We start from the raw sequence: 26,524 nt of genomic DNA, 5'->3' as shown, positions 1-26,524 counted from the left end.
TACTTTGTGGCATTTGCGTAGTAATGGCTTTCTTCTGGCGACTCGACCATGCAGCCCATCTTTCTTCAAGTGCCTCCTTATTGTGCATCTTAAAACAGCCACACCACATGTTTTCAGAGAGTCCTGTATTTTACCTGAAGTTATTTATGGGTATTCTTTGCATCCCGAACAATCTTCCTGGCAGTTGTGGCTGAAATTTTAGTTGGTCTACCTGACCATGGTTTAGTTTCAACAGAACCCCTCATTTTCCACTTCTTGTGTACTGTGGGGGAGGTGCTTTTACCAAGGGAAGATCAGTGTCCCTATGATCACAAAAGGAGCGGGTCGCCGGCGGCGCGCCCCAGACCTAGAAGTTTCAGATCATGTACTAGGTACATGATCTGGCACAGAGCGGCTGCCCTGCTGCAGTATATGTAGAGTGGGCGGTCTGCATGTAGTTACTATTCCTTACATGTGGTGCCTGCATTCGTTTGCTTTTTTTAAGCTTTATTTCTCTCTATAGTCACCCTTCAATGGTTACAACAATAAGAATGCATGTCTAATAGAGAGCACAGGAAGGTGTCAGCTGAAAAAGTTTCTGTCAGGATCAACAGTCACGTACAGTATATAGTTGCACTTATCAAAAAGAAACTGCAAAATCCATTCAAGCCAAAAGGGACCAAATAAGCAAAGTTTATTGCTAGGGTTCACACACTCTTAAACAACAGAGATAAAAAGTTTTCTTTATACATAATTTAGGGATTTATTGTTCCAGGACTTTAAACTTACACTGCGATACAAAAAATAAATAAGGCATGACCATTTTGCAGAACTAATGTGCAGAGCTGCATGGGTATGCTAGTGATTAAACCAAAAAACACACAGTTGGGGAGGATGTCCAGTCCCGCACTTGTAAATTGCACTATCAATCTGGCCTGCAGATTCAGGGCAATTGACTTCCTGTTGGAGATTTTTTGTATCACTTCCTGTTGTAATATAAAGTGAGAGAAAATCTCCTAAACTGGCATACTGACAGCAGTAAATACATAAAAGATGCCCTTCTCTGCTCTATTCAAAACTACATGAAAACATTTGGTTGGAGTTGTGCGTTAGACAACTACTAGAAATTATCTCTGCATTTCTGTAACTCTTTCCTTACCTGAATGCGGTCTTCCCTTTGTCTTTTCAGCAATGCCATGATTTCTTCCCTTCTTTTTGCCTTTGGGAACATAAAAGCAGATAAAAGCAAATGTTAATATATGTGTTCAGACTGATCCCCAAGAGGCTACAGCAACCTATTACAAATGGTAAATAAATTGGCTACAGAAAACAGTATAGTACTGGACACTGAATCATAGGCATAACCATTGGTTATATTAAACTACCCTGAGACGACACTGAGGAAAAAAAAAGGAAACAGGAGGGACATCCTCTATATAACTCCTCCCACTGCCAGCAAGACTCCGTTTTGCAGCAAACAAAAAGGGAGGAGCCTGTGTACTGGACTGTATTCCAAGAAATGGATTTTACTGACAAGTCAAAAATCAAGCTTGTTATGCTCACTGTGGAACCTAAGGGGTTAATCCTCTTCATTGTGTAAAAGGCTATTTGATCCTCTCCTCCTTTCAGTGTCCCCAATCCATCTCTTGACAGTACAGAGCCTTGGGGGCACTCTGCACATGCTCAGTTTGATTCACGTGATTAGCACTGAGGGTCGGGGTCCTGCAGCTTCATAGGACAATCAGGGGAGAATGAAAACTCCTCCCACAAGCTTTAACCAGAGACTGATAGAAGTCTGATATAAGACTGCTATATAATGCTGATGAGAAAAGGTATTTAGCAGTTTGTTGACGCAGTAGTGCTATGACCATGGCTGCCCCTCGCATGTTGGCATATGGATGTGTTGTCCTGCAAGTGTGGTTGCTCTGCTCGTCCGTAAAGGTGCTGCTGCAGCTGCTCTCCAGCTGACCTGTGCATGTCTCTTGTCAGGTTGCACCTCATTTATGGGGAATAACTTTACAGCGGACGTACAACTTACGCGCATCTCGCGAAGCATGCGCCAGGCGCACGCATGTGAATCAGCGTATTTCCCTCATTTGCATGTCTGCATGGCTAATCAATGGGAGCAGCACCGTGCACCCAGCCTACATGTGCGCCCACCCTACGCCGGCGTGCGCAAGCTACGTCGGCAGGGTGAAGCCTGTTATTAGGCGCAGGTTGGTTCGTGGGTCTGCCGCACACATACGCCGGCGCACATTGGCACTTATGTCGGCGTAACGTGCTATACGTCGGCATAAGTGCTTTGTGAATCTGGGCCTATCTGTGTTTCCCAGGCAGAGCAAAGGCTGTCTGCTCAGGTAAGCCCAAATTGGCCTGGGGAAGAGGGTCAAGAGCCGAACTGGATCCTGGATCAGAGATCCCTGAATGTGTAAGAGAGGAGCCTGGGAGATGTATAAACTCCGAACAGGACTTTCCCATGCTCTTTCTGGGATGCTCTGCTATAATATATTATATATACACACACACACACATACATATATCTCAAATTATTGTTTTAAAAGTACATATCCATCTAAAACAAAGTTTTCCAACATAAAAAAAATGAATGTATACATAAATATATGCAGACATAATTTTACAATTCATGAAAAACACACACACAGTATGGAACATTAAAATGGTTAACGTTACCAGCAGTAGAATCATGCTTCTCAGCGGATCCGATTTGTAAAAAAATGTTTAATGTTTCCTAATGGAAGCAAAGCACTACTCCTGCAATTAATTGGAAGCAGTTATTTGCTGACTTGCAGAATGCCCCGTGTTGCACAGCTCAGCCTCTTCAAGTGTCTACTATAAAGATTTGTAAGGCTGGCTCAGGTCCCGGGCAAAGAATATGCTTTTCCTACATTAAACCAAATAAGAATTTTTACTGAAATGACAGCAAATTTGCCAGTTTGTGAAGTTTTGGTCACTGGGTTACAAATGGCTGAAAAGAAATAGAATATTGCACATAAAGAGACAGAATGTACTCATCTGAACATCACTGTGACCCAGCTAGATTACTAAAAAGGCAAGTCTGAATAAAAAGCCCCAGGCGATATACAAAAGATAAGCAATTACTACTTTTACATTAAAGAAACAGACAAGTTAATCATCATCTATAAACAGGGATATGCAATTAGCGGACCTCCAGCTGTTGCTGAACTACAAGTCCCATGAGGCATAGCAAGACTCTGACAGCCACAAGCATGACACCCAGAGGCAGAGGCATGATGGAACTTGTAGTTTTGCAACAGCTGGAGGTCCGCTAATTGCATATCCCAGATCTATAAGATATTTTGCTTAAAGAAAAGTTAAAAAACGTTTAAATTTACAATTTTGTTAGTGGCCACAGTCAGGGCCGCCATCGGAAATTATGGGGCCCCTCACACAGCTTCAGGCATGGGCTCCCTGAAGCAGAGAACCGGGGGGGGGGGGTGCTCCCGTCTGAAATTGAGAAGCTGGGGGGGGGGGGGCGGCTGATGTGAATTGAGAGAGAAGCGGGGTGGGCCCTTTACAAAAAAAATAAAAAATATATATATTTAAAAAAAAAAAGGGGGGTAGCCATCCGGGGCCCTGGGGACCTCTGGGCCCTTTAATAAAGAGATTTTTTTTTTATATATATTTTTTTATGAAAAGAAATTACAAGAAAAGGGGGGTTGCCATCCGGGACCTCTGGGCCCTTTAATAAAAATAAAAAAAAGAAACCTCTGAGCCCTTTAATAAATAAATATATTTTATTTTTATATTTTAATTATATATTTTTTTTCTATATATATATATATATATATATATATATATATATATATATATATATATATATATATATATATATATATATATATATATATATATATATATATATATATATATATATATATATATATATATATATATATATATATATATATATATATATATATATATATATATATATATATATATATATATATATAAAAAAGAAAAAAAAAAAAAAAGAAGGGGGGTAGCCATCCGGGGCCCTGGGGACCTCTGGTTCCGTTATATATATATATATATATATATATATATATATATATATATATATATATATATCGGGACCAGAGGTCCCCAGATGGCTACCCCCCTTCTTTTTTTTTTTATATATATATATATATATATATATATATATATATATATAATGTTTTTTTTTTATAAAAAAAAAATATGAAAAAAAGGGGGTTGTCATCCGGGCCCCTGGGGACCTCCGGACCTCTAAAAAAAAAAAAAAATTGGCCCTTTAATAAAAAATAAAATAAAATGATATTTAAAAAAATATATTTTTTTTAAAAAAAATAATAAAAAAAATGGGGGGTTGCCATCTGGAGCCCTGTGGGCCTCCAGGCCCCTGAAGACATCCGAGCCCCTTACAGGTGTACTGCCTGTACCCCCCTGATGGCGGCCCTGGCCACAGTACCAATTTGCCTTTACGTGAAATACCTGGAGTGAGGGGAGATGGTGAGCGTGTCACTTTGGGTGATGCCACCAACATATATTAATGGTAAACTTCTATTAGTTGAATGGGCTCGGGGGCATGCTTCAAGTCACATAGTATAAGGGTGCTTGCTGAAATTAACAGACAGAAAAGCGCGAATCGTCTTTTACTAAGAGGAGTTCAAATAAAGCAGCCCCAAGGGTGGCATCATCCGCATGGAACTTCCCCTTTATAGTGCCGTCGTACGCGTTGTACGTCACCGCGCTTTGCTAGAGCATTTTTTTTAAATGACCGTGTGTGGGCAACGTCGTTTTAATGATGAAGTTGGAAAAAAATTGTTTTTTCTACATGCCGAAAAACGTCGTTATTTTTCATGCCGAAAAATGATCGTGTGTATGTGGCATAAGGCTCCATGCACACTGGACGCTAAAATAATGTTATAAAAAGCCAATAGCTTTGCAGGGAGTCTTTCAACGTTTTTTTAAGTTTTTGCAATAGCGTTTATTAGCGTTTTTCAGCATTAGCGGTTTTTTTTTTTCATTTTTTTTTTAATGAATCAAAAATGCAAAAAAACACTGGCAGGCCACGGTTTTTAGCCTGTCTTAGCGTTTTTTAGCGTTTGGAGCTTATTTATTTTTTCTGAGGTTAAAAAACTGCACATTGAAAGCAATTTTCGGGGCGTCCAGATAAAAGCCCAAAAACTCCACTACTCATTAAACCTGAAAAACGTGTGCATGGACACATAGGCTAACAGAGAGTGGAGTTTATGGGCTTTTAAAAAAAAAAATGCCCAAACTCCAATAAACTGCAGTTTATCAGCTCCAGTGCGCATGGAGCCCTAGGCCCCTTTCACACTGAGGCCTATTTTAGCGCTAAAAATAGCGCATAAATAACGCCTGGAATAATCCTGCCTCAGTATTCTCAATGTGAAAGCCAGGGGGCTTTCACACTGAGGCGATGCGCTGGCGGGATGAAAAAAAAATCTCCTGCAAGCAGCATCTTTGGAGCGGTAAAGGAGCGGTGTGTATACCGCTCCTTCAGATTGAAATGAATGGGACAGAGCGGCTATACTGCCTGCAAACCGCGGCTGTAGCCTCGGTTTGCGGGCGGTATTAACCTTTTTTTGGCCGCTAGCAGGGGTTAAAACCACTAACGGCCGAATATTGCGGTAAATATAACGGTACTGCGGCGCTAAAAATCGTGCCGCTATACAGCCACCGCACCTCCCATGCCCAGTGTGAAAGGGGCCTAAAGCAGTTGGTAAGTACAGCTATAACTAACCTGGACTCAATTAAGAGCACTAAGTGTCATTTTTGTCTGCTGCTTTGTTTCTCTGCTATTAGCACGAGTCACTTCTGACAAGTTTTACTGACACCAACCAAAAAAAGGTGACAGGGGAGGGACCTCTACGAGATTGACAGCCTCAGCTCTGTTCCTGTGTACTTTGGAGGGAAAGAACACACCCCCCTTCACAATCAACTGTTAGGCCCCTTTCACTCGGGCGCCTCCATTTGACAGACTCTGCTTGTTTATCGGGGGATCGCTCTGCTGATCCCTGCTGAGCAGGCGGATGACAGGTCAGTCTCCGCTTACAGAGCAGGGACAGACCCAGTTCCGATCACCTCTATGGGGAGATTAGGTGAAAACCGACCGCCTGCCCATTTTCATCCAATCCGATCCGCCAGATGGATGGAAAATAGGACCACCATCCGTCTGGATTTTTCAGAAAGGATTGGATAACGGCAGATGTCAGCGGACATGTCATTGCTTCATAGGGGTGAATGGAGGATCCAATCGTGTGCCCCTGAAAAACTGACAGGTAGACCTGATCGAACAGCCCGTGTGAAAGGGCCCCAAGAGCATTCCTCATTGAGCTCTGCAGTGTAATTTCAGCTCTCCGCCCCTTTTTTTCTGAATTCTCAGGCAAGCTTTACAATTCAGCAATTTGAACAGATATAGAGAAGAGACGGCTGCAGATAGAAAGGTACAGCTTATGTAGGAGGATTTGTTTCATCTCTGTTTATCACCTGAGACCAGTCACTTCACTGAGTGTATGTAAGGGTTTAAAACCACTATAATGGAGAGGCCATAAATGTTATGGGTTAAAACAGTTAAGATAATTAAGTATCCTAATGTCTACTAACTTCTCTGTAAACCTAACCAGTATAGACAGCCGCAATTCCCATAATAATCTCAATTACATTATGAATGCATCCCATGAATTTTATATTTAGCAATCCTTTTAGCATGCAATTATTAATGTGGAATAATGAATTCTTCCAAAGCAATCAGAAGCTGGTCTTTGAATTAAACCTGGGGCCGATCAAATTAACTCTGTCAAAGCTTTGAATACACATACACAGAAAAAAGGTATATAGACGTTTTGAAGTTTATTTTTTATTTCAGTTCCTAAAGTAAGTCTATGAAACATCTTAAACTTAAATTAAATGGTTGAGAATAATAAATAGCTATAAATACAAATGCATAAATTCTTCCTCATTATTATTACTATTTACATGATTTATATAACGCCAGCAGTTTGCACAGCGCTTTATAACATGAGGGCAGACAGTACAGATATAGTACAGGAGGAATTCAAATTGTAACATTTCCTAGTATTACGGTTTACCCCATATCCAAGCATCTGATAGAGAGGTGAATACAAAATGATTATATATATATATATATATATATATATATATATATATATATATATATATATATATATATATATATATATATATATAGTAAGGGGTTAGCTCGGTAGCGGGGTGTGTGACCCCTTGGATGGGTTCACTACACACTGAATTTTTAACAGACAGACAGTCGAAGACGGTTGAAACTACTGCTGGGTAGACAATGCTGGTCATACAGCAGAAAAACAATAGTCTTTTGATTTTTATCACACAGAAAAATCAATCCTCTCCTCACCTCCTCAGAAGACTTTCAGTACTGCTCTTTCACTCAGAAAGTCTCAGCATGCAGCAAATCAGTGGTAATCCCCTGGACTACTTATAGAGGCCTTAGTTGCCTCATTCTGAACAGCTGAAGTTAAACCGAAAACAGATGGATGAAAAAACAGACATACGGTCCGCAGGTGTGGAAGCGCTGTTGTGTTTAATATCCCATAACTATTATAAAATTAAATGACAGTAGTCTTCCTTTTCTAAAAGCTTTTTAACCGATTGGTTGGCATTGGTTATTAGGCACTTATCTTTGCGCTATATTATAAGATAAGCATATATCAACCAAGATAATACATTTAACCACTTCAATACAGGGCACTCCTTCCTGCCCAGGACAATTTTCAGCTTTGAATGACAATTGCGCGGTCATGCAACACTGTACTCAAACAACATTTTTATCCCACAAATTGAGCTTTCATTGGTGGTAATTGATCACCACTGGGGTTTTTATTTTTTGCTAAACAAACTAAAAAATACCAATAAAAAAAAAAAAGTTTTTCTTTGTTTCTGTTTATAAAATGGTGTTTTCTCCTTCACTGATAGACACTGATGAGGCTGCACTGATGTGCTTGTGCTGTGTAATTTGGCCCCCTGTACCACCTGAAATTCCTAGTTAATGCTGCCTGGGAGACCCCACTGTTGCCATGCATATTTGATCAAGCGCTGTTTTTCAACATTCATGTAAGTGTTTCTACCTACATTAAACACTCTTTGCCTACAGTATCACACTATGTGCTTCTTTTTTATTCTCTTCAAAATTATTTGGTTTACTGTTTGACCTTCGGGGGGTCATCACCCACAAGCATGTACATCTCCTTTATTGATCGGTGTTGGATGCCATCTGTTCATTGTATTTGAAGATTCGGTCTCACAACGAAAATACCCAGTGATTATACCAAGCTTTGTTGACCCTTTGAGCATACTGTATGCTCTTCAGGGTTCAACACTTCCGGTAAGCCTCTTTCTATTTGGTGGCGGCCTTTTCAGTGTCTGTCACGTTCAGAATGTGGGAACATCAGCGCTATTTTCTTGTCTTCATTGAACTTTTTATTCATTGGAAATTCACGTTTTCTAACCTACACATGTTTTCATAATTTCAATTAATTATTTGATTGTACATTATTCACATTGGTGATTTTGCCAATTTTTTACATTTATTCATTGTTATATGCCATTTAGTTATTTTTATTTAGGATATACAGTGTTTTTACATTATTTGGGATACTATTTAGCGCTACAATTTATATGTTTTGTTTTTCACCTTCTACTTGTCTATTGTTTTTTGTAGCTGCTCACCCACTTAGATAGCGCGGATTTATTTTGTATTTGTTATCTATACTGATATGGACTTGGTAATGTGTTAGGAATGAAAGGATGGCACATCATTTCATGCAAATGAAAATTATCTACCTACAGAGGGCTGAATTCAAAGACACCCCGAAAATCAAAGTAAAGAAATTATGCACCAAGCTAGTCCATTTTGCTGGAATTTCATTGCAACAACTCAAAATGGTCCTCAGTAGTTTGTATGGCCCCCCAAGTGCTTGTATGCATGCCTGACAACATCAGGGCATGCTCCTAATGAGACGACGGATGGTGTCCTGGGGTATTTCCTCCCAGATATGGACCAGAGCATCACTGAGCTCCTGAAAAGGCTGAGGTGCAACCTGGCACCACCGGATGGACCGAAACATAATGTCCCAGAGATGTTATTTTCTTTTACAAAAAAGTTTTATTGTCATACAAACAGACAGTACAGGTTTACAATAGAGTGTTATAGCATACAATATACAAAGCAAATCCGGACCCGAAATCCCTCACCAGCATAAAGGGAGCAGGAGCCGTGATCTTATGCTATACTCAAATAAAAAGAAAGATGAAAAAAGTCCTTAGAACCATATGGTCTAGAACCCTGTAAACCTGTGGAACGAGTATGCAATACACAACAAGAGAACCTGGAGGTTAGCATCCTCTAGAAAGAGTAGAAAGAATTAACAGCAAAGAAAGAGACTATAGAAGAATGGAATAAGAGAATAAAAATGGAGCAGAACGAGAAAAGGAGTAGAAGGTGAAGAGGGAGAAATAGAGGAAGGGAGTAGGAGGTCCACAGGGTGCGCGCAAGAGGAGTCCTATATTGATAGCAATGCAGCGTCAAACCTAGAAGGGTGAACCAAGACAAAGGCAAATGTGACCAAAACAACAGCATATCCATTAGTCTTTTGAACAAGGGTGGAAAGTTAGCCTGGTACAATCCAGAGTATGTAGGGGTAGGGTGGATTACCAAATAGGGCAGCGAGGAGACCCATTGGAAGGAGAACGCCGACTGTAAATCCCTCAACAAACCAGGAGAGAGATTAACCGATAATGCTTTTGATTTGGAGGGATTAACCCAGAGCCCCGAAAGGGAAGCAAATGTATCTAAAAGGGATTGTAAATTTGGTAAGGAAGTTCTGGGGGAGGTCAAAGTAAGAAGAATATCATCAGCAAATAGGGAAATTTTATCGTGACAGTCCGCTATCTCGATGCCTTGTATGTCCGGATGTAAACGAATCGCCACTGCCAAGGGTTCCAGAGCCAATACAAAAAGAAGAGGCAATAGGGGCATCCCTGGCAGGTGCCCCTCTTGATGTTAAAGAGAGAAGATTCAAATCCATAATACTTAATTTTTGCCCGAGTGGAGTCATATAAGACTGACATCCAGTGCATAAAACAAAAACCCGAAGCCATAATGCCTAAGAACAGACATAAGATAAGGCCACAAAAGAGTGTCAAAGGCCTTGTTTACATCCAGAGACAAGAGCATGGATTAATGTCCCAGAGATGTTCTTTTGGATTTAGGTCAGGTGAGCGTGGGGGCCATTCAATGGTATCAATTTCTTTCATCCTCCAGGAACTGGCTGCATGCTCTCGCCACATGAGGCCAGGCATTGTCGTGCACCAGGAGGAACCCAGGACCCACTGCACCAGCATAGGGTCTGACAATGGGTCCAACGATTTAATCCCGATACCTAATGACAGTCAAGGTGCCATTGTGTAGCCTGTAGAGGTCTGTGCGTCCCTCCATGGATGTGCCTCCCCAGACCATCACTGACCCACCACCATCATGTCGTAGACATTCAAAACAGTGGCCTGCTGAAGGTCATTTTGTAGGGCTCTGGCAGTTCTAATCCTGTTTCTCCTCGCACAAAGGAGCAGATACCGGTCCTGCTGATGGGTTAAGGACCTTCTACGGCTCTGTCCAGCTCTCCTGTCTATGTAACTGCCTGGAATCTCCTCCATGACCTTGAGACTGTGCTGGGAGACACGGCAAACCTTCTGGCAATTACACGTATTGATGTGCCATCCTAGAGGAGTTGGACTGCCTGTGCAACCTTTATAGGGTCCAAGTGTGGCCTTGTGCTACCAGTAGTGACACTGACCCTAGCCAAATGCAAAACTAGTGGAAAACTGTCAGAAAAGACGAGTAGGGAAAAAAAAGTCAGACACCTCCACCTGAAAAAATCACTCCTGTTTTGGAGGTGGTCTCATTGTTGCCCATCTAGTACACCAGTTGTTAATTTCAATTAACAGCAAAGCAGCTGAAACTGATTAACAACCCTCTCTGTACACACCCCTCCCCCTCTGCTACTTAACTGACCAGATCAATATCCCAGGAGTTCTGATTCAAAAGTGTTCCTTTAATTTTTTTGAGCAGTGTATAACTGAATACTAACATTTTATTGGCTTACCTCTCAGGGGGGTCAGGAAGGAACCTTTTCCCCTGCTGGAGCAAATTTGATCATGTTTTGCCGTTTTGTTGTGCCTTCCTCTAGATCAACTGTGTGTATTTTTTTCCTCTTTTATTGGTTGAACTAGATGGAATTGTGATTTTTTTCAACCAGACTAACCATGCAAATTGAGGAGCTGCACAACAAGGGAGGACATAGTTTAGTTCTCTTGATAAGTACCGCAACAGCCATTTCTATTAACCCCTTCCAAACTGTAAGATTGTAGGGTGGGGGAGATCAAGGAGATTTATGTAGCAGCACACAGCACACATCTCACTGAAGGTAAGTAATGCCATATGTGCTTCTTTATTTATTTTTCTACCAGTAGGGCTTTAATAACTGGAGCTCTGGAGAATGATGACCAACTGATCAGTTTTAGACTCTATAACTTTCTTTTGCTTTGCCACACTTCAAATAAGGCACTTAGTGAGATATTCTCATGTGCCCCATGTGGAGTGGTCCACTGTGATTCCAATACCTGACAGAGAGCATTAGATGAACAGCTTACTATACAAGTGAAGCTATCAGTTTGCTTTGTGCAAAATCATCTGCCTTCTAGCCAAACATTGCTCTGCTGCTGGCTCACTGGGGTGAGCTTTTTGGTATCCATGCCCATCTCCTTAAACCTGCACAATAGTGTTGTGGCAGCAGGTTGAAGTAGTTATTTCTGTGCCCAGGCAGAGGAATGAAGATCAGCTCGATTGGCAGAGTATCTGGTATTACAAAAGTTAATTCCCTAGAGAAGATGAGTTAACAACAAAGTAATTGAGGCAAGTAGTCAAAATGTATTTCTAGGGGTAACCAAAGCTCAGTTTTGCAGTCAGAGACCTAGAGACACATTGACACAGCCAATGTGAGGGCATTAGTAGCACAAGTTATGTCAGGGCAGGAATATCTTGCTATATAGGGATCCCAAAGGGTCAGAAGTATAGGTAGACTGAGAGCAGACAAAAAAATGGTGTTAAAAGAGCTGTGGCAGAGCACCAAGAATACATAAAAATGTATATGACCATGACAGGGTAACCAGGACTGGGGAAAATAGCAACTAAAAAGAGGAGCAAAATAGCAAGAATTTAGAATCACACAGAAGTACACCCTAGTAGTGAATGTAATCTAAATGATACAGCCACTAGAGTTTGGACCCTGGTGTCCCTTTTAATGAATATAGACCAATCAAAGCTTAACCTGCTGCATAAAGCAAAAACATATGATAATTAGTCCTGAGCAAATAACCTGAAGTTCTGAACTTTGCACAGTGTAGGAAAATGCTGGCAGGTGTATGGTAAATAGATAGCAAATAGCATCAATCAGTCTGCAGATATAAAGGCTTTTGGACAGCTAAAAGTAATAATATGGTCTGGCCACCAAGTAAGCTGTGGACCTAGAACTGGAGGTTTTATACCACTCACAGCTCTACAAAGCCTCTGGACTCCAAAAAAAAGTATTTCGTTATATTTACTGGGACTCATAACATTTTCTTTACTTAGAATAAACAATCTCTGACTACCGCATATCTTGATTGCCTTTGAATTTTCTTGCACTCTCTCAGGGATTCATTGCAGTAAGAATAATGAATGAAGTTCATAGACTCAAGTGTCTATTTACTCCGTTACACAAACTAATGTGTTTAAAGCCTTGTACTTAAAACATATGCTCTCAGTGGACCTGTTACTTTAAGAACCCAGTGATCCTGTGGGACTGCAGTCAATTTATATACAGCACAGTTGTCTTCTGAAAAATAACTAACTAGAATTATTCCTACAAATAAAACAATGAAAATTCTTATTGGAATCTCATTGGAAGATCTAAAGAGGAATGTGAATTGTGAAAATTAAAGGGGTTGTAAAGGTTCGTTTTTTATTTTCTAAATAGGTTCCTTTAAGCTAGTTCATTGTTGGTTCACTAACCTTTTCCTTCTATTTCCCCTCTACATGTTTTTTTTCGTTGTCTGAATTTCTCACTTCCTGTTTCTCCTCAGTAAACTTGCCACCATCATCCGAGCAGTGGAGTGGTTAGTCAGCCAGAACAGCTTCTTGAACAGCTTAATGAGGAGGAACAGGAAGTGTGAAATTCAGACAAAGAAAACAAAGAAAAAAAACATTTAGAAGGGAAATGGAAGGAAAAGGTAAGTGAACCAACAATGCACTAGCTTAAAGGAACCTATTTAGAAAATAAAAAAACAAACCTTTACAACCCCTTTAAAGCTGAACAAGGAATTCAGCCATCTTGTAAAATGTGCAGGCACACGAGTTAGGTCCAACGAGGTGCATGTCACCTCTGGACTTATCTCTTTAATTTACATCTGACATTTTTATGGTGCTCTGTGAAGATAGCTAGCGCTACATTTCCAGAGCTCTAAGGCTGTGATGAGGTAGCCTTTTGGATGTACACACATTTTCGATTTTGCCTCCAGAATGTTTGAATTGAAGGTGCAGCCTGACCCAACCACTGCACTACTTAATTTGAAACCAGAATGCTTAACGCACATCTAATTCAAACTATTTGTTCAACTCCTTACGGCTGCAAACCAAACTTTGGCGAAGGCATGAAAATCCCCGTCATTGGTGGTGGCTGAGACGAAGCACAGGATGAATAATACCATGATTCACGCACAAATGGTGGCTATAGAAAGAGATCTGGTTCCAAAATTTAAAAAATATGGCACCCCTGGGTAGTACACTACTTACGGTCAACCATTGACAAAACTGTCCTCTTGCTCATGGTAGCTGACTTATAAATAATCACACTATATCTCATGATGGCTTTCAGATCAACCTTGTGGACTCCTTCTCCCTTTTCTAAAGAGCTGACTGGGGAAGACTGAGGCTGGTTGAGTCCCGTCTGGTAGTGGAAAACTTCTTGAGGTTGGAAAGAGGTGTTTGCAGAGTGGGGATATGTCCGCCAGTGAAAGGGCCCCTGTGCATTAGCACAGGCGTTTGTCTGGAGGGGATATGTTCGCTCTACAAGGACATTATCGGTTATAGGCGGATGTATGCTCTTGTCTCTGCTGTGTCTGATCAGCACGGTCGGGATTCGTAGCGTACACCTGTAGATAGCCTCCCATCCACAAGGAACGGTAGTATATTCCGGGTATGCGTTGTTCTCTGGAACAACGCAGAAGAAGGATTCCTATCAGCGGTAATACGGGAGCTTTTGGGTTGTTATGGTCAGAGACGGAGTCCATGTTTGTTTAGCTTCCATGCACCCAGTCTCTGCTCAGAAACACCCATAGAAATCCTTTAGCCATTATTCATTGGTTGTTTGTATTAGCTCATTCTGTTGGAAGGATCTCATGTGCACTCTCCCCCCCCCCCATTTCCCTTCCTATGAGTGCCCTCCCCTTCACGGTTTGCCATTTCCTGTGATGTAATTTTGTATTGAGGAAGCGATTGGCTATTGTGGCGATCACTTCCTGTTTGTCAGAGCTTTTGTCTTTTACGAATAAAAAAGCTTAACACACTGCTCCCAGGGGGAGTCATGCTGAGGAGCTGAGAACGTAAGCGATGGTGATGTCTGTTTACTTGGATTGCTGGGTTTTAGATATACGGGAAATAGAGTTGTAGGTAAGATGCATTAGATCATTAGACGAAATGTGTGCTTTCTAGCACAGGAGATATGCGCTCTGCGTACAGCCTTATCTCCAGGACACCATTTATAATTTTTCTTCCACTTCACAAATTATAAGCCACTATGTGTTGGTCTATCACATAAAATCCCAATAACATACTTATGCTTTTGGTTGTAACACGACAAAGTGTGGAAAATTTCAAGGGGTATGGATACTTTAAGGCACGGTATGTTATAGTACTGCTAGAGGGCCCCTTAGGGGCATGCAATCTCCATTGATGGCCTGATCCACTGGTTGACTACATAAGTCCAAAAAGAAGAGATGGGAGGGGGTAAGGTAAGTACCTCACGCAAAATATTGCATAAAATCAGCCAACTATCATCTGCAATTATTACGGAAAATTAAGAATCTCTTCACTCAGCACAACCGTATGATCTTAGTTCATGGACTTATCCACTCTAGGTTAGATTGTTCTAATGTTTTCTTTCTAGGGCTCCCACAGAAGTGGATAAAACGATTGCAGATTACACAGAATCATGCTGCAAGACTAGTCACAAACTGCCCAAGGCGAAATCACATCTCCCCGGTGCTTAAGAATCTACACTGGCTCCCGATAGCAAAACGGGTTGAGTTCAAGGCACTCTGTCTGGTGTTTCGGGCCTATTGGCAACTAGGTCCGATGTACTTATCGAATATGACACAACACTACTGTCCACCCAGAGAGCTTCGCTCGACTGACGCCCTGTTAGCAATTATTAAATCTAGTCGATCAGCTTCAAAAGGTGGCCGCCGGCTCCAAACACTGGGGAACTCTCTTTGGAACCAGCTCCCTCATCAGCTCCGAGCATCCTCCTCCTTGATGGCCTTCCGTAAGGGCTTGAAAACACTTCTTTTTTCACAAGCCTACAGATAGAGACTTGGCCTTCCAAGCCTTTAGCAGGACGCTGCCTTAATCCCAGGCTGCGGTCCATGGTCAGGGAGTAGGGATAGGCTTTTTGTGCCCTGACACCCCCCCCTCTTTTACTTAGATGTCCTAGCTTTTTCTTTTTGCTCTTGGGAACTGGATACCCCCAGCTTGTTGGTAAGCGCTTAGACGCGAGTTTCACAACTCGCATTCGGCGCTCTATAAGTATTTATTCCAATCCAATCCAAGGGACAGGATGGGATGAGGAAGAATATGGGAGAAACTGGGAGGAAGAGCAAAAGAGTGAAAGCTTGGGGGGGGGGGGGATCAAAAACAGCTTAGAATAACATTTGTGGACCCTGGATCCGGAGTCAGCTATAATGGTGGTTATTGTTGTCAACAATTCACACACAAAATTCCTCCTTGATTAACTCAGAGGAGAGAGCTGGCGCAAACTCCAAGGTGCATGTAGAGTCAAGAAGGGGACTACAGTCCAGCCTGTTGGCAGGAGACACACTGCAAGCTGCCACAAAGCTGTTAGTGGATCATGAGCTGAAAAGACCCACAGGACAATTCCCTTGTGCTTGTGATCCAACATACTGAAAGTATGCAAAAAGTTATATGCCCAGTAAAATTTATAGAAAAACAAGCTGCAAGAAGGGAAGTTAAATGGCTGGCTGTCAATGTGTTACTGATGACAGCAGGAAAGAGAACGGTTTTGAAGGCTTGTGCTGGAAGCGGTGTGGTCGCGAGGGCCCCCCAAGGCTGAGGAAGTGGGATGGCAGATTACTGATGCATGTACAACAACTACAGAGAACAAGACCAAAGTCATGCAAGTGAGCACACCAGGCAGTGGCGAGGCAAAATAGGCTGGGTGCATGCATCATAGGCCTAAGTGGCACAGAGAAAGATCCACTGTGCATGCACCCTACAGTCATAAGGTTGGACACAGGCGATACACCGAAAATGATGCCATAAACATAACAGAAGGTGTGCAAAACATTGAAAAACTCTCAGCAATGTTGCCATAAAATGTCTGAACACATTAAAGTGTTTCCTCACAATACTCCAGTGCAAGGGGAAGATGCAGGAGATAAAAAACACACATGCCGTGCTCCAAAAAAAAGGGGACAAGCCCTAATAACTCATCACAGCAGCAGTGTGGAGAGTGCCTGGTGGCAAGGTACTGGAGAGTGCCAATGCAGGATCCAGTAAAACATGTCAAATTCAAACAGTTTTCACCCCTAAAGGTAAGCACCCTTCAGTGGTGTATTCAGGGAAAGGATTATGCCAGTGGAAGTATCACAGTGCTGGACCTGTAAAGTGCTCTGCAGGTAATACAGGGCACTAGGTGCCTGGAAAGCACCATAAGCAGAGTCCCAGTGCCCAAAGTTGACATTACAGGCAGACCTCGCGTCTTCACCATGGCGGGGTCCAGGTACAACCTTCATGGCAGTGCCAATCTACAAAACTGCAATTGAGCTTTCATGGTTCTGCAGCCAAATAAAGAATCCCGACTGAAACAAAATATCTTGATAACAATGAAAAATGCCAAGCAAAATGTAAAAGGAAAAGACATCTATTCTCCTAAGACACTAATTAGCTGCAATTCCATTAAAGGAGGGTGGGGGGACATTGGGAAATTAGCAAAAAGAGGGTAAAGGTCTACTTTAAATACGGATTGAAATACAGTGTGAACTATGCTGTAGCAGCAAAATCTGCACCCATTACTTTATACTAGATTAAAGTACATTACAATATTCTAACAAGATACAGCTGGAATGTTTTCAGAATAGGTGGAAATAGCAAAGGAATAAATTGAACCCTCTGGATGTTGCATGGTTTTCATTATTTTCTGTTCAAAATAAGGTAGTAAAGAGTTTATTTTCTTTAAAACACGGTCGGGTTGATTTGCTAAAAGGTAAATAGTCTGTTTACTTTGCACAAAGGAATTTTCCCATAGCATAGTAAAAGTCATAAAAATTCACTTTGCAAAGAGTATTCAATCACATGCAGGGAAAATGAAAACACTTTTTTTTTTTGCTTGCACATGATTAGATGGAAGTCAGCAGAGTGTCACCTCATTTACTAAGCTATTGGAAAATTCTTTTGCAAAGTGAACTGCCTATTTGCCTTTAGTTAATCAACCTTATTATTAACTATAAAATACATTTCCTGCAGAAAATGCGTGGGAATGCTGAATTGCTAAAGCTAACTGCATGAATAGCTTAAATTCGTAAGAAAAAGTTGAAGGGAGAATCAGCATTCCCACTAATTAGCATATTTTTAAAAGTAATTACCCTTTGTAGGAGCTGCCCCATAAAATTGCCCCATCAAATTTCTACCATCAAAACTGCCCCTATCAAAATGCCTCCATCATATTTCCCCCATCGAATTTCTCCCATCATATTACCACCACCAAACTACCATCAAATTGCTCCCATCAAAAACTGCCCCCATCAAAACTGCACCATTAAAATTGCCCCCATCTTATTGCCCTATCAAAAACTGGCCCCATCCTATTGCCCCATCAAAAACTGGCCCCATCAAAAACTGGCCCCATCCTATTGCCCCATCAAAAACTGGCCCCATCAAAAAGTACCCCATCCTGTTGCCCCATCAAAAACTGGCCCCATCCTATTTCCCCATCAAACTGCCCCATCAAAAACTGCACCATCAAAATTGCCCCATCAAAAACTGGCCCCATCCTATTGCCCCATCAAAAACCGGCCACATGAAAAAGTGCCCCATCCTATTGCCCCATCAAAAAGTGCGCCCCATCAAAAAGTGCCCCCATAAAAAAGTGCCCCCCATCAAAAACTGTCACATACTCTCATTGACTTCAATGTTAAAAAAAGTGTTAAAAAGCTTAATATTTTAAAGAGTATGAATAGTAGAAAAAAAGTTGAAGTCCCATCATTAGCTGAAATAGTTGAACATTTTAAAAGTTGAATGGTTTTAATAGCTGCAAGTATGCAGAAATTCCGCAGAGCCAAAAAACTTACGGAATAAAATTAAAATTAAAATTAAAATTAAAGATAAAAAAAAAAAAACACACAACAATAGTAAATAGAAAACGGTTTTGTATTTTTTTTTTAAATCGGTCTTTAATTTTTTTAACAAAAAATAAAGAACGCAGACGTGATCAAATGCCACCAAAAGAAAGTTCTATTTGTGGGAAAAAAAAATGATAAAAATTGTATTTGAGTACAGCGTTGTATGACTGCGCAATTGTCATTCAAAGAGCGAGAAAGCTGAAAATTGGTCTGAACAGGAGGGGGGTTTAAAGGAGTTGTAAAGGAAAAATGTTTTTAGCTGAAATAACTGTTTACAGGGTATAGAGACATAATAGTTAACTGATTCCTTTTAAAAATGATTAAAAATAGATAAAAATCAATCATATAATGTACCTACAGTTTCAGTTTCGTTTTTTTCATGCCGTTTCCTGTCTCTCCGATGTACAGAGACTCAGAGCCAATACAGGGCAGTGATGGTTTGTAAAACAAAACTGATTGGTGTTGAGGGGTTTTAGACACACAGTAATCACACCTCCTTGATTAGTGACCACAGAGAGAAAGCTCCCAGCACTTTTTCATCAGGAAACAGACAACCAGGAAGTGTTCAGAACAGAGAAAGATTAGAGAAAAAACGAACAATGAGGACATGAAACCAGGACTGCAGTAAGGTAAAGGAAGCTATTTAGCTAAAAAAAATTCCTTTAGTGACCCTTTAAGTGCCCAGTAAGCAAGTGGTTAAGACAAATCGTCTGTTATTTTTGGGTTATCAAGAGATTTCAAAAACTCATGATGACAAAGAAAATAACAGACAATTTTTTTTAAAGGAAAAAGCCTGACAGGTTCTAATAATCCCTCTCCGCTCCATTCAACACTAAAAATAAACCGAATTTCCTTTATTTATAATGAAACAAATGGGGACGGGGGAAAAACTATTGGTTTGGCAGTTAAAGGGTTATAAATTTAAAAATTATATATATATATATATATATATATATATATATATATATATATATATATATATATGATTTCATAGTGTAAGGGTTAAAAATAGAGAAATAATTGGGGTGTAATAACGAGAAAATAAAAGAAAATAAAAGAAATGAAAACATGTTATCATAAGAATATAGATCTTTATTTCAGCCATGGGACTGAAAGGGTTAAATCTCATTCACAATAACATCTTCTTAACCACTTGTCCACAGGGACTATTTTGGCACTTCTCTCCTTCATGTAAAAAAATCACAATTTTTTTTGCTAGAAAATTAATCAGAACCCCCAAACATTATATATTTTTTTTTTTAGCAGACACCCTAGGGAATAAAACTGCCGTCATTGCAACTTTTTTTTCTCGTTTTCTCGCACGGTATTTGCGCAATCATTTTTCAAACACCTTTTTTTGGGAAAAAAAAAACGGTTTCATGAATTAAAAAATAACGAAACAGTAAAGTTAGCCCAATTTTTTTGTAAATGTGAAAGATGATGTTACGCCGAGTAAATAGATACCCAACATGTCACGCTTTAAAATTGCTCACACTCATGGAATGGCGCCAAACTTTGGGACTTAAAAATCTCAATTTTTTACAGGTTACTATTTTCGAGTTACAGAGGAGGTCTAGTGCTAGAATTGTTGCACACGCTCTAACGCACTCGACGATACCTCACATGTGGGGTTTGAATGGCGTTTACATATGTGGGCGGGACTTGTATGCATGTTCGCTTTTGCGCGCGAGATAACGGGGACAGGGGCGTTTTGAAAAAAAATAGTTTTTAATTTTATTTTTATTTTACTTAATTTTTTTTATTTTTACACTTTTTTTTACATATTTTTTTATCACTTTTATTCCTATTACAAGGAATGTAAACATCCCTTGTAATAGGAATCAGTGTGACAGGTCCTCTTTATGGCTCCTCCAGGCTTACAAGAATAAAATCGGTGAAAGAAAATCACAGATCACATGCCGACAGCCGCGATTGCGGCTTTGTTTACTTCCGGGTACCGGGCGTGATGTCATTACATCGCGCCCGGGCCTCCGACGGTCATAGAGATGACTGGTGACCATATATTTTGTTATAAAAACATCTTTATTGGAGTCCAAAGTTACACATGTATAAGAATGGAAATAGATATTGATTAGAGGTCACCCCCCCTCCCCATAGAGGCTGGGTGTTTATTAATAAGAAACAGAAGCACTGCAGATTACTCCCCCGCACATGAAAATGAATAATCAGTTCCCTTTCTGACTTCATTAATTTTAGTGGGTCGGCATAACTGCCAGGCAACCATTAGTGATCCATGTGTCCCTGTCATGTTGGGTTTATTTATTGTCCCTGGCATTGGAATTTTGAACTTTTCTCTGTATAATTTGAGGTTAAAAAAAAAAAAAAAAAAAAAGAAAAAAAAAAAACAACACGTATATAGATATTATATGTGCTAAACCTGATTCTTTTTTTTTTTTTATAAGAGTAGCCAATCCCAGACGACGTCAACATATGACGAAACGCGTAGGTGTGGCCTGCGTCCTGATATCATCACGCTCTCCGGAACAGACTGATACAGGAGAAGGAACAAGAGGGGACGCCGAGATTTTGTTTGCACACCGCATACGATTTACCTTATCGGGCCTGCATTGCATCAACTTTCTGTAAGTGCATTACCATTTTTAATTAAAATATTGTGTCGCAGTATGGGCTTTTTTTTGTGTTTTTACCGGAGATCCCCATCAGCGTCTGATTGAACACATTTGAACCAGCTCCAGCATATAGTCTATTGGGAGAATTTAAAAACCCTGTGCCTGGTCTCACCGCCTCTTTGTGGTCTTAGTGTCTGGTAAGGAGACTACATCTCTCTCACTCGGGTGCTCACTTGGTGGAAGGAGGTTTAATCCCTAATATTACAACACCCACTATAAGAAGATTTTTGGATTAATTTCTCACTCTTATTACACTTGGGACTGTTTTATGGAAATTTTTATTCACCTATACCTTATTTGTGTTAATGTCACATCTTTGGATCCTTATTTATATACGTTTGGTCATTAACAGATTGCTATTTCACAAATTTTGTTTTTGGTATACATACATTACTTATAACTAATCACGTTATGTTGTGGTTTGCTTTCTGCTTTTTGGTTAACACTTTGTATTAATTTTTTATTTTTGGCAACATTACCAAAATTTTCACATATATTGGTTTTGCGCCGTACCTCAATTTCTACCACTTCTTTTTTTATTGCAGATATACGCAGTATTTACTGCAGAGACAGCTCACAAGGCAGGATTGCCCCAGTGAGCGACACAGAATATAAACGCTACATTGAGGCTTCACCAGCATGTGAGGTTCACACGGAGGCTTCACCAGCATGTGAGGTTCACACGGAGGCTTCACCAGCATGTGAGGTTCACACGGAGGCTTCACCAGCATGTGAGGTTCACACGGAGGCTTCACCAGCATGTGAGGTTCATGTTAAGACTCCAGCACAATGTGATGTACATGTTGGGAACCCACCAAAAAAACAACAGGGCAGCCATTGGAATATCTCCTCCCATGAAGATGAGGGCAAACTTACAGAAAAGGTAGGGGATTCTGTTATTAGAGGGATAGAGAGGGCAATCTGTCAGAATGACCGTGATCGACGAACAGTATATTGTTTCCCGGTCGCACGAGTTCGGGACATTGCAGATCGGATGGACGAATTGTTGGATGCAGCTGGGGAGGACCCAGCTGTCATGGTACATATTGGAACCAATGGCAACATTAGAAGAAAATGGAGCGCCCCACAAAATGATTTCAGGAGCTTAGGAGCTATACTGAAGAAAATAACCTCCAAGGCAGCATTTTCAGAAATACTGCCTGTACCTCGAGCCACACCAAGGAGACAGCAGGAGTTTAGGGAGCTTAGCAGGTGGCTGAAAAACTGGTGCAGGAAGTAGGGGTTTGGCTTCATGGAGACCTGGACTGACTTTTCAATTGGTCACTTGCTCTACAGCAGGGATGGACCGCACTTAAATGAACAGGGTGCAGCTCTGTTGGCAAAGAAAATAGCCCAAAAGTTGGGAATTTCTTTAAATCAACCACGTGTCATTCACATCAAGACTCCTTCAGCGTGCAACGATTCTGTTGAGACTCGGGCAGAATGTAACTTTCCCACTAATACTTCAGCAGATTGTGGCGTTACCACTGGGACTCTGGCAGAATGTGATGTTCCGAATGAGACTCCTCCCGAATGTGACATTCACGAGTCACCTCCAGAATGTGAGGTTCACAATGAGTCTCCTCCAGAATGTGAGGTTCACAATGAGTCTACTCCAGAATGTGAGGTTCACAATGAGACTACTCCAGAATGTGAGGTTCACAATGAGACTACTCCAGAATGTGAGGTTCACAATGAGACTACTCCAGAATGTGAGGTTCACAACCAGTCTCCTCCAGAATGTGATGTTCATAATGAGACCCCTCAAGAATGTGACATTCACAATGAGACTACTCCAGAATTTTGCGATCACAATGAGTCTCCTCTAGAATGTGATGTTTACAATGAGACCCCTGCAGAATGTCACAATCGCGTAAAGAATTTACCAGCATGTGACTTTCACACAGAGACTCCCCCAGCATGTAACGAAGATGGGGGCAAGGTTACCAGAAAGGATAGGCACATACTAGTGGTAGGGGATTCAGTTATTGGAAGAATACAGAGGGCAATCTGTCACAAAGACCATTATCACCAAACAGTATGTTGTTTACCGGGTGCTCGGGTTCGGAACATTGCAGATTGCATTGACAGATTATTGGATGGCGCTGGAGAGGACCCAGCTGTCATGGTATCTACAGCTGGGTACCAATGACAAAGTTAGAGAAAGATGGAGCGCCCTACAAAATGATTTCAGGGACTTGGGGGCCATATTGAAGAAAAGGTCCCCCAAGGCAATATTTTCTGAAATACTGCCTATACCTCGAGCCACACCACAGAGACAGCAAGAGCTTATGGTACTTAACAAGTGGCTGAGAAACTGGTGCAGGGAGGAGGGGTTCGGCTTCATGGCGAACTGGACTGACTTTTAAGGCCGTTACCATCTTTATAGTAGTGACGGATTGCACTTAAATGGGAGGGGTGCAGCTTTCTTGGGATTGAAGATGGCCAAAATGTTGGAAGAAAATTTAAACTAAGTAATGAGAAGAGGACGATTTGCTAGTGAATATGAGGGAGAGGATCTTCATTTCAAGCTATCATGACAGGAATCCACTATGTCATCAATCGCCTGAAAGATTCTTATAAGCAGCTTCTGAATCACCAACTATCAATTTCGTTGGACAAACAAGACAATTGACTGTACCTAGAAGGCGGCTCAACAAAAAGTTTGGAGGGACCCTCCCAGGGGCCAGGTACGGCTGTATCAACACAGGTCCCTACATTGGTGGCGGTTGCCACTCCAGTAACCACAGGATCTTCCCATCAGCCCTCTATTTCCCTTTCTGCAGCTTCTGAATCACCAACTATTAATGTAGCTGGACAAACAAGACAATTGTCTGTTCCTAGAAGGCGGCTCAACAAAAAGTTTGAGGGACCCTCCCAGGGACCAGGTACGGCTGTACCAACACAGGTCCCTACACTGGTGGCGACTGCCACTCCAGTAACCGGAGGGTCTTCCCGTCAGCCCTCTATTTACCCTTCTGCAGAAGCTTTAAGGTTCGACAATACATTGCCCAAACATACCGTATTTTTCGCTCCATAAGACGCACCTGACCATAAGACGCACCTAGGTTTTTTAGAAGAAAAACAGGAAAAAAAATATTCTGAACCAAATGGTGTACTAAAATATTGTATATTATACTACTACTATAGGTGGGTGGTGGACACACAGCAATACCACCCCACCTATCAAATCGGCTCAGCTACACTATATCTGGTGGTGGACACAGCAACCTCTCCCCCCCCTTCCCAGATCAGCTGAGGGTGGCAGGGCAGACACAAACACCCCTTAAGCCTCTTCAATCACATTAGCTCAGGTGATGAGCAATGGATACCATCCCAGCTCACACCTCCCACCCCCTTATCAACAGCTCACCTGAGGCAGTGGAGGACACTGCCATTATAATCCCCTCTGGCTGGCTGGCTGGCTCTCAGCCTCAGAGGTACCCAGGCAGGAAGCAGCTAGAAATGAGGACTGGGGACATAGTTTACAGCAGCAGCTGCAGGGGAAGGAGCAGGAAGTCACACAGGACTAGACCACGGTGCCGAAAAGGGGGGGGGGGTTTGGCTGAAAAAAACACAAAAAAACAGCAAAGGCTCTCACTGCCTTCGGGATGGTGTCACCTCTGGCGGGTGACACCCGACCTGGGTGCAGAGCGCAACCCCATAGCACTGCTACTGACACCCCCCATGTTTTTGACACCCGGGGCAAAACATCTCCCCCACTCCCTCTTGGTATGCCCCTGCTAGGATGCGCCTCACATCCTGTCCTCTCTCCTTCACAGAGAAGGAGAGAGGGATTCTGACATGACGGCGGCGATGGGGGGGGGGTTTGGGTGGGGGAGTGCCTGGTCAGTATTCGCACTATAAGACGCAGGGACACTTTCCCCCATTTTTGGGGGGGGGGGTGCGTCTTATGGTGCGAAAAATATGGTAATCACCTGTAAAAATAGTGTCTGAGATGTTGGGTGGTAAACAGCCTGCTAGGCCCAAGGGGAATCGAACCAAGCCCTCCAAAAGTTGCCAAGAGTGTCAATTTAGACATTAAGCTTTAAAGGGGTTGTAAAGGAATTTTTTTTTTTTCATAATAAGCATCCTTTACCTGGAGACATTCCTCTTTTCACTTCCTCATTGTTCGTTTTTGCTCAGAAGTTGCTCTATTTCTTCTCTGTTCTGTTCACTTCCTGCTTGTGTGATTTTACTGACCACCGTGATGGGAAGCTTTACTGCGGTGGTCAGTGACGTGCTCACCCCCTCCTGGGAACTACATCTGTGCGGCAGGACGCTCTCTACTTGTTGGAGACTTCAAGGAGGTGTGACTTACTGGGCGTGCCGCAATGCATACTGGGAAATGTAGTTCTTACATGAACGAACGCCGCAAACCAGGAAGTGAATGAGAGAACAGAAACTAGAATGCCGGAGGTGATATAGATGGAGGAATTTAATAGGAATGCAATAGTTTTTTAACAGAATCATTATACTATTCTGTCTGTCTACCTTGCAGACATTAATTTTAGGCAAATTTTTTTTTTTCTTTAGTGACCCTTTAAGGTTAATCAAAAATATAACACTCTAAAGGGAAAGGTAGAACAAAAGGGGAGTATGGAAGAGAGGGAGGAAAGAGGGGAGAAGGGAAGGTTGGAGGAACCCCTACATTACTCGCAACCTTTCAACCCCCTACTTTCCTCCCTCTCTGCCTCTTCCATACTCCCCCTCCCCTTGTTCAATCTTTCCCTTTAGAATGTGATATTTTTGATTAACCTTAAAGCATAATGTCTACATTAACACTCTTGGCAACTTTTGGATATGAGGCAGCTTTTGGAGGACTTGGTTTGGTTCCCCCCGGGCCTAGCAGGCTGTTTACCACCAACATCTCAAGCACCTTTTTACAGGTGATATGTTTGATCTATGTATTGTCCATCGACATAAAGTAATTGATTATGGTGTGAAGTTTGGAGGCCAGTATGTTTTTGAGGCGTGTGTTGGACCGGCTATAGAGGGAGGTTTGAGTCCGGTATGTTTTTGAGGCATGTGTTGGACCGGCTATAAGGGGAGGTTGAAGGCCGGTATATTTTTAAGGTGTGTGTTGGACTGGCTATGAGTGGAGGTTGGAACTTTTTGTCTTCAGAGGTCAGAGAAGTCTT

At 41.6% G+C, this 26,524-nt stretch overlaps 1 protein-coding gene across 4 annotated transcripts in view; it reads right to left on the bottom strand.

Moving 5' to 3' along the window:
* HOATZ (HOATZ cilia and flagella associated protein) overlaps positions 1-26,524 on the bottom strand; it is a 97,485-nt gene that overhangs the window by 24,569 nt on the left and 46,392 nt on the right. For 2 of the 4 annotated variants that reach the window (XM_040325392.1, XM_040325395.1), the window contains exon 4: positions 1,139-1,208. In XM_040325392.1, coding sequence (XP_040181326.1) covers positions 1,139-1,208 — 70 coding nt within the window. The remainder of the gene's footprint in view (positions 1-1,138; positions 1,209-26,524) is intronic. The other 2 variants (XM_040325394.1, XM_040325393.1) reach the window with 1 other exon arrangement.

This window comes from Rana temporaria, chromosome 10, assembly GCF_905171775.1.
Source record: "Rana temporaria chromosome 10, aRanTem1.1, whole genome shotgun sequence".
Classification (NCBI taxonomy): domain Eukaryota; kingdom Metazoa; phylum Chordata; class Amphibia; order Anura; family Ranidae; genus Rana; species Rana temporaria.
The sequence above is the reverse complement of the archived record's forward strand: the minus strand, read 5'-3'. Positions and strand labels throughout refer to the sequence as shown.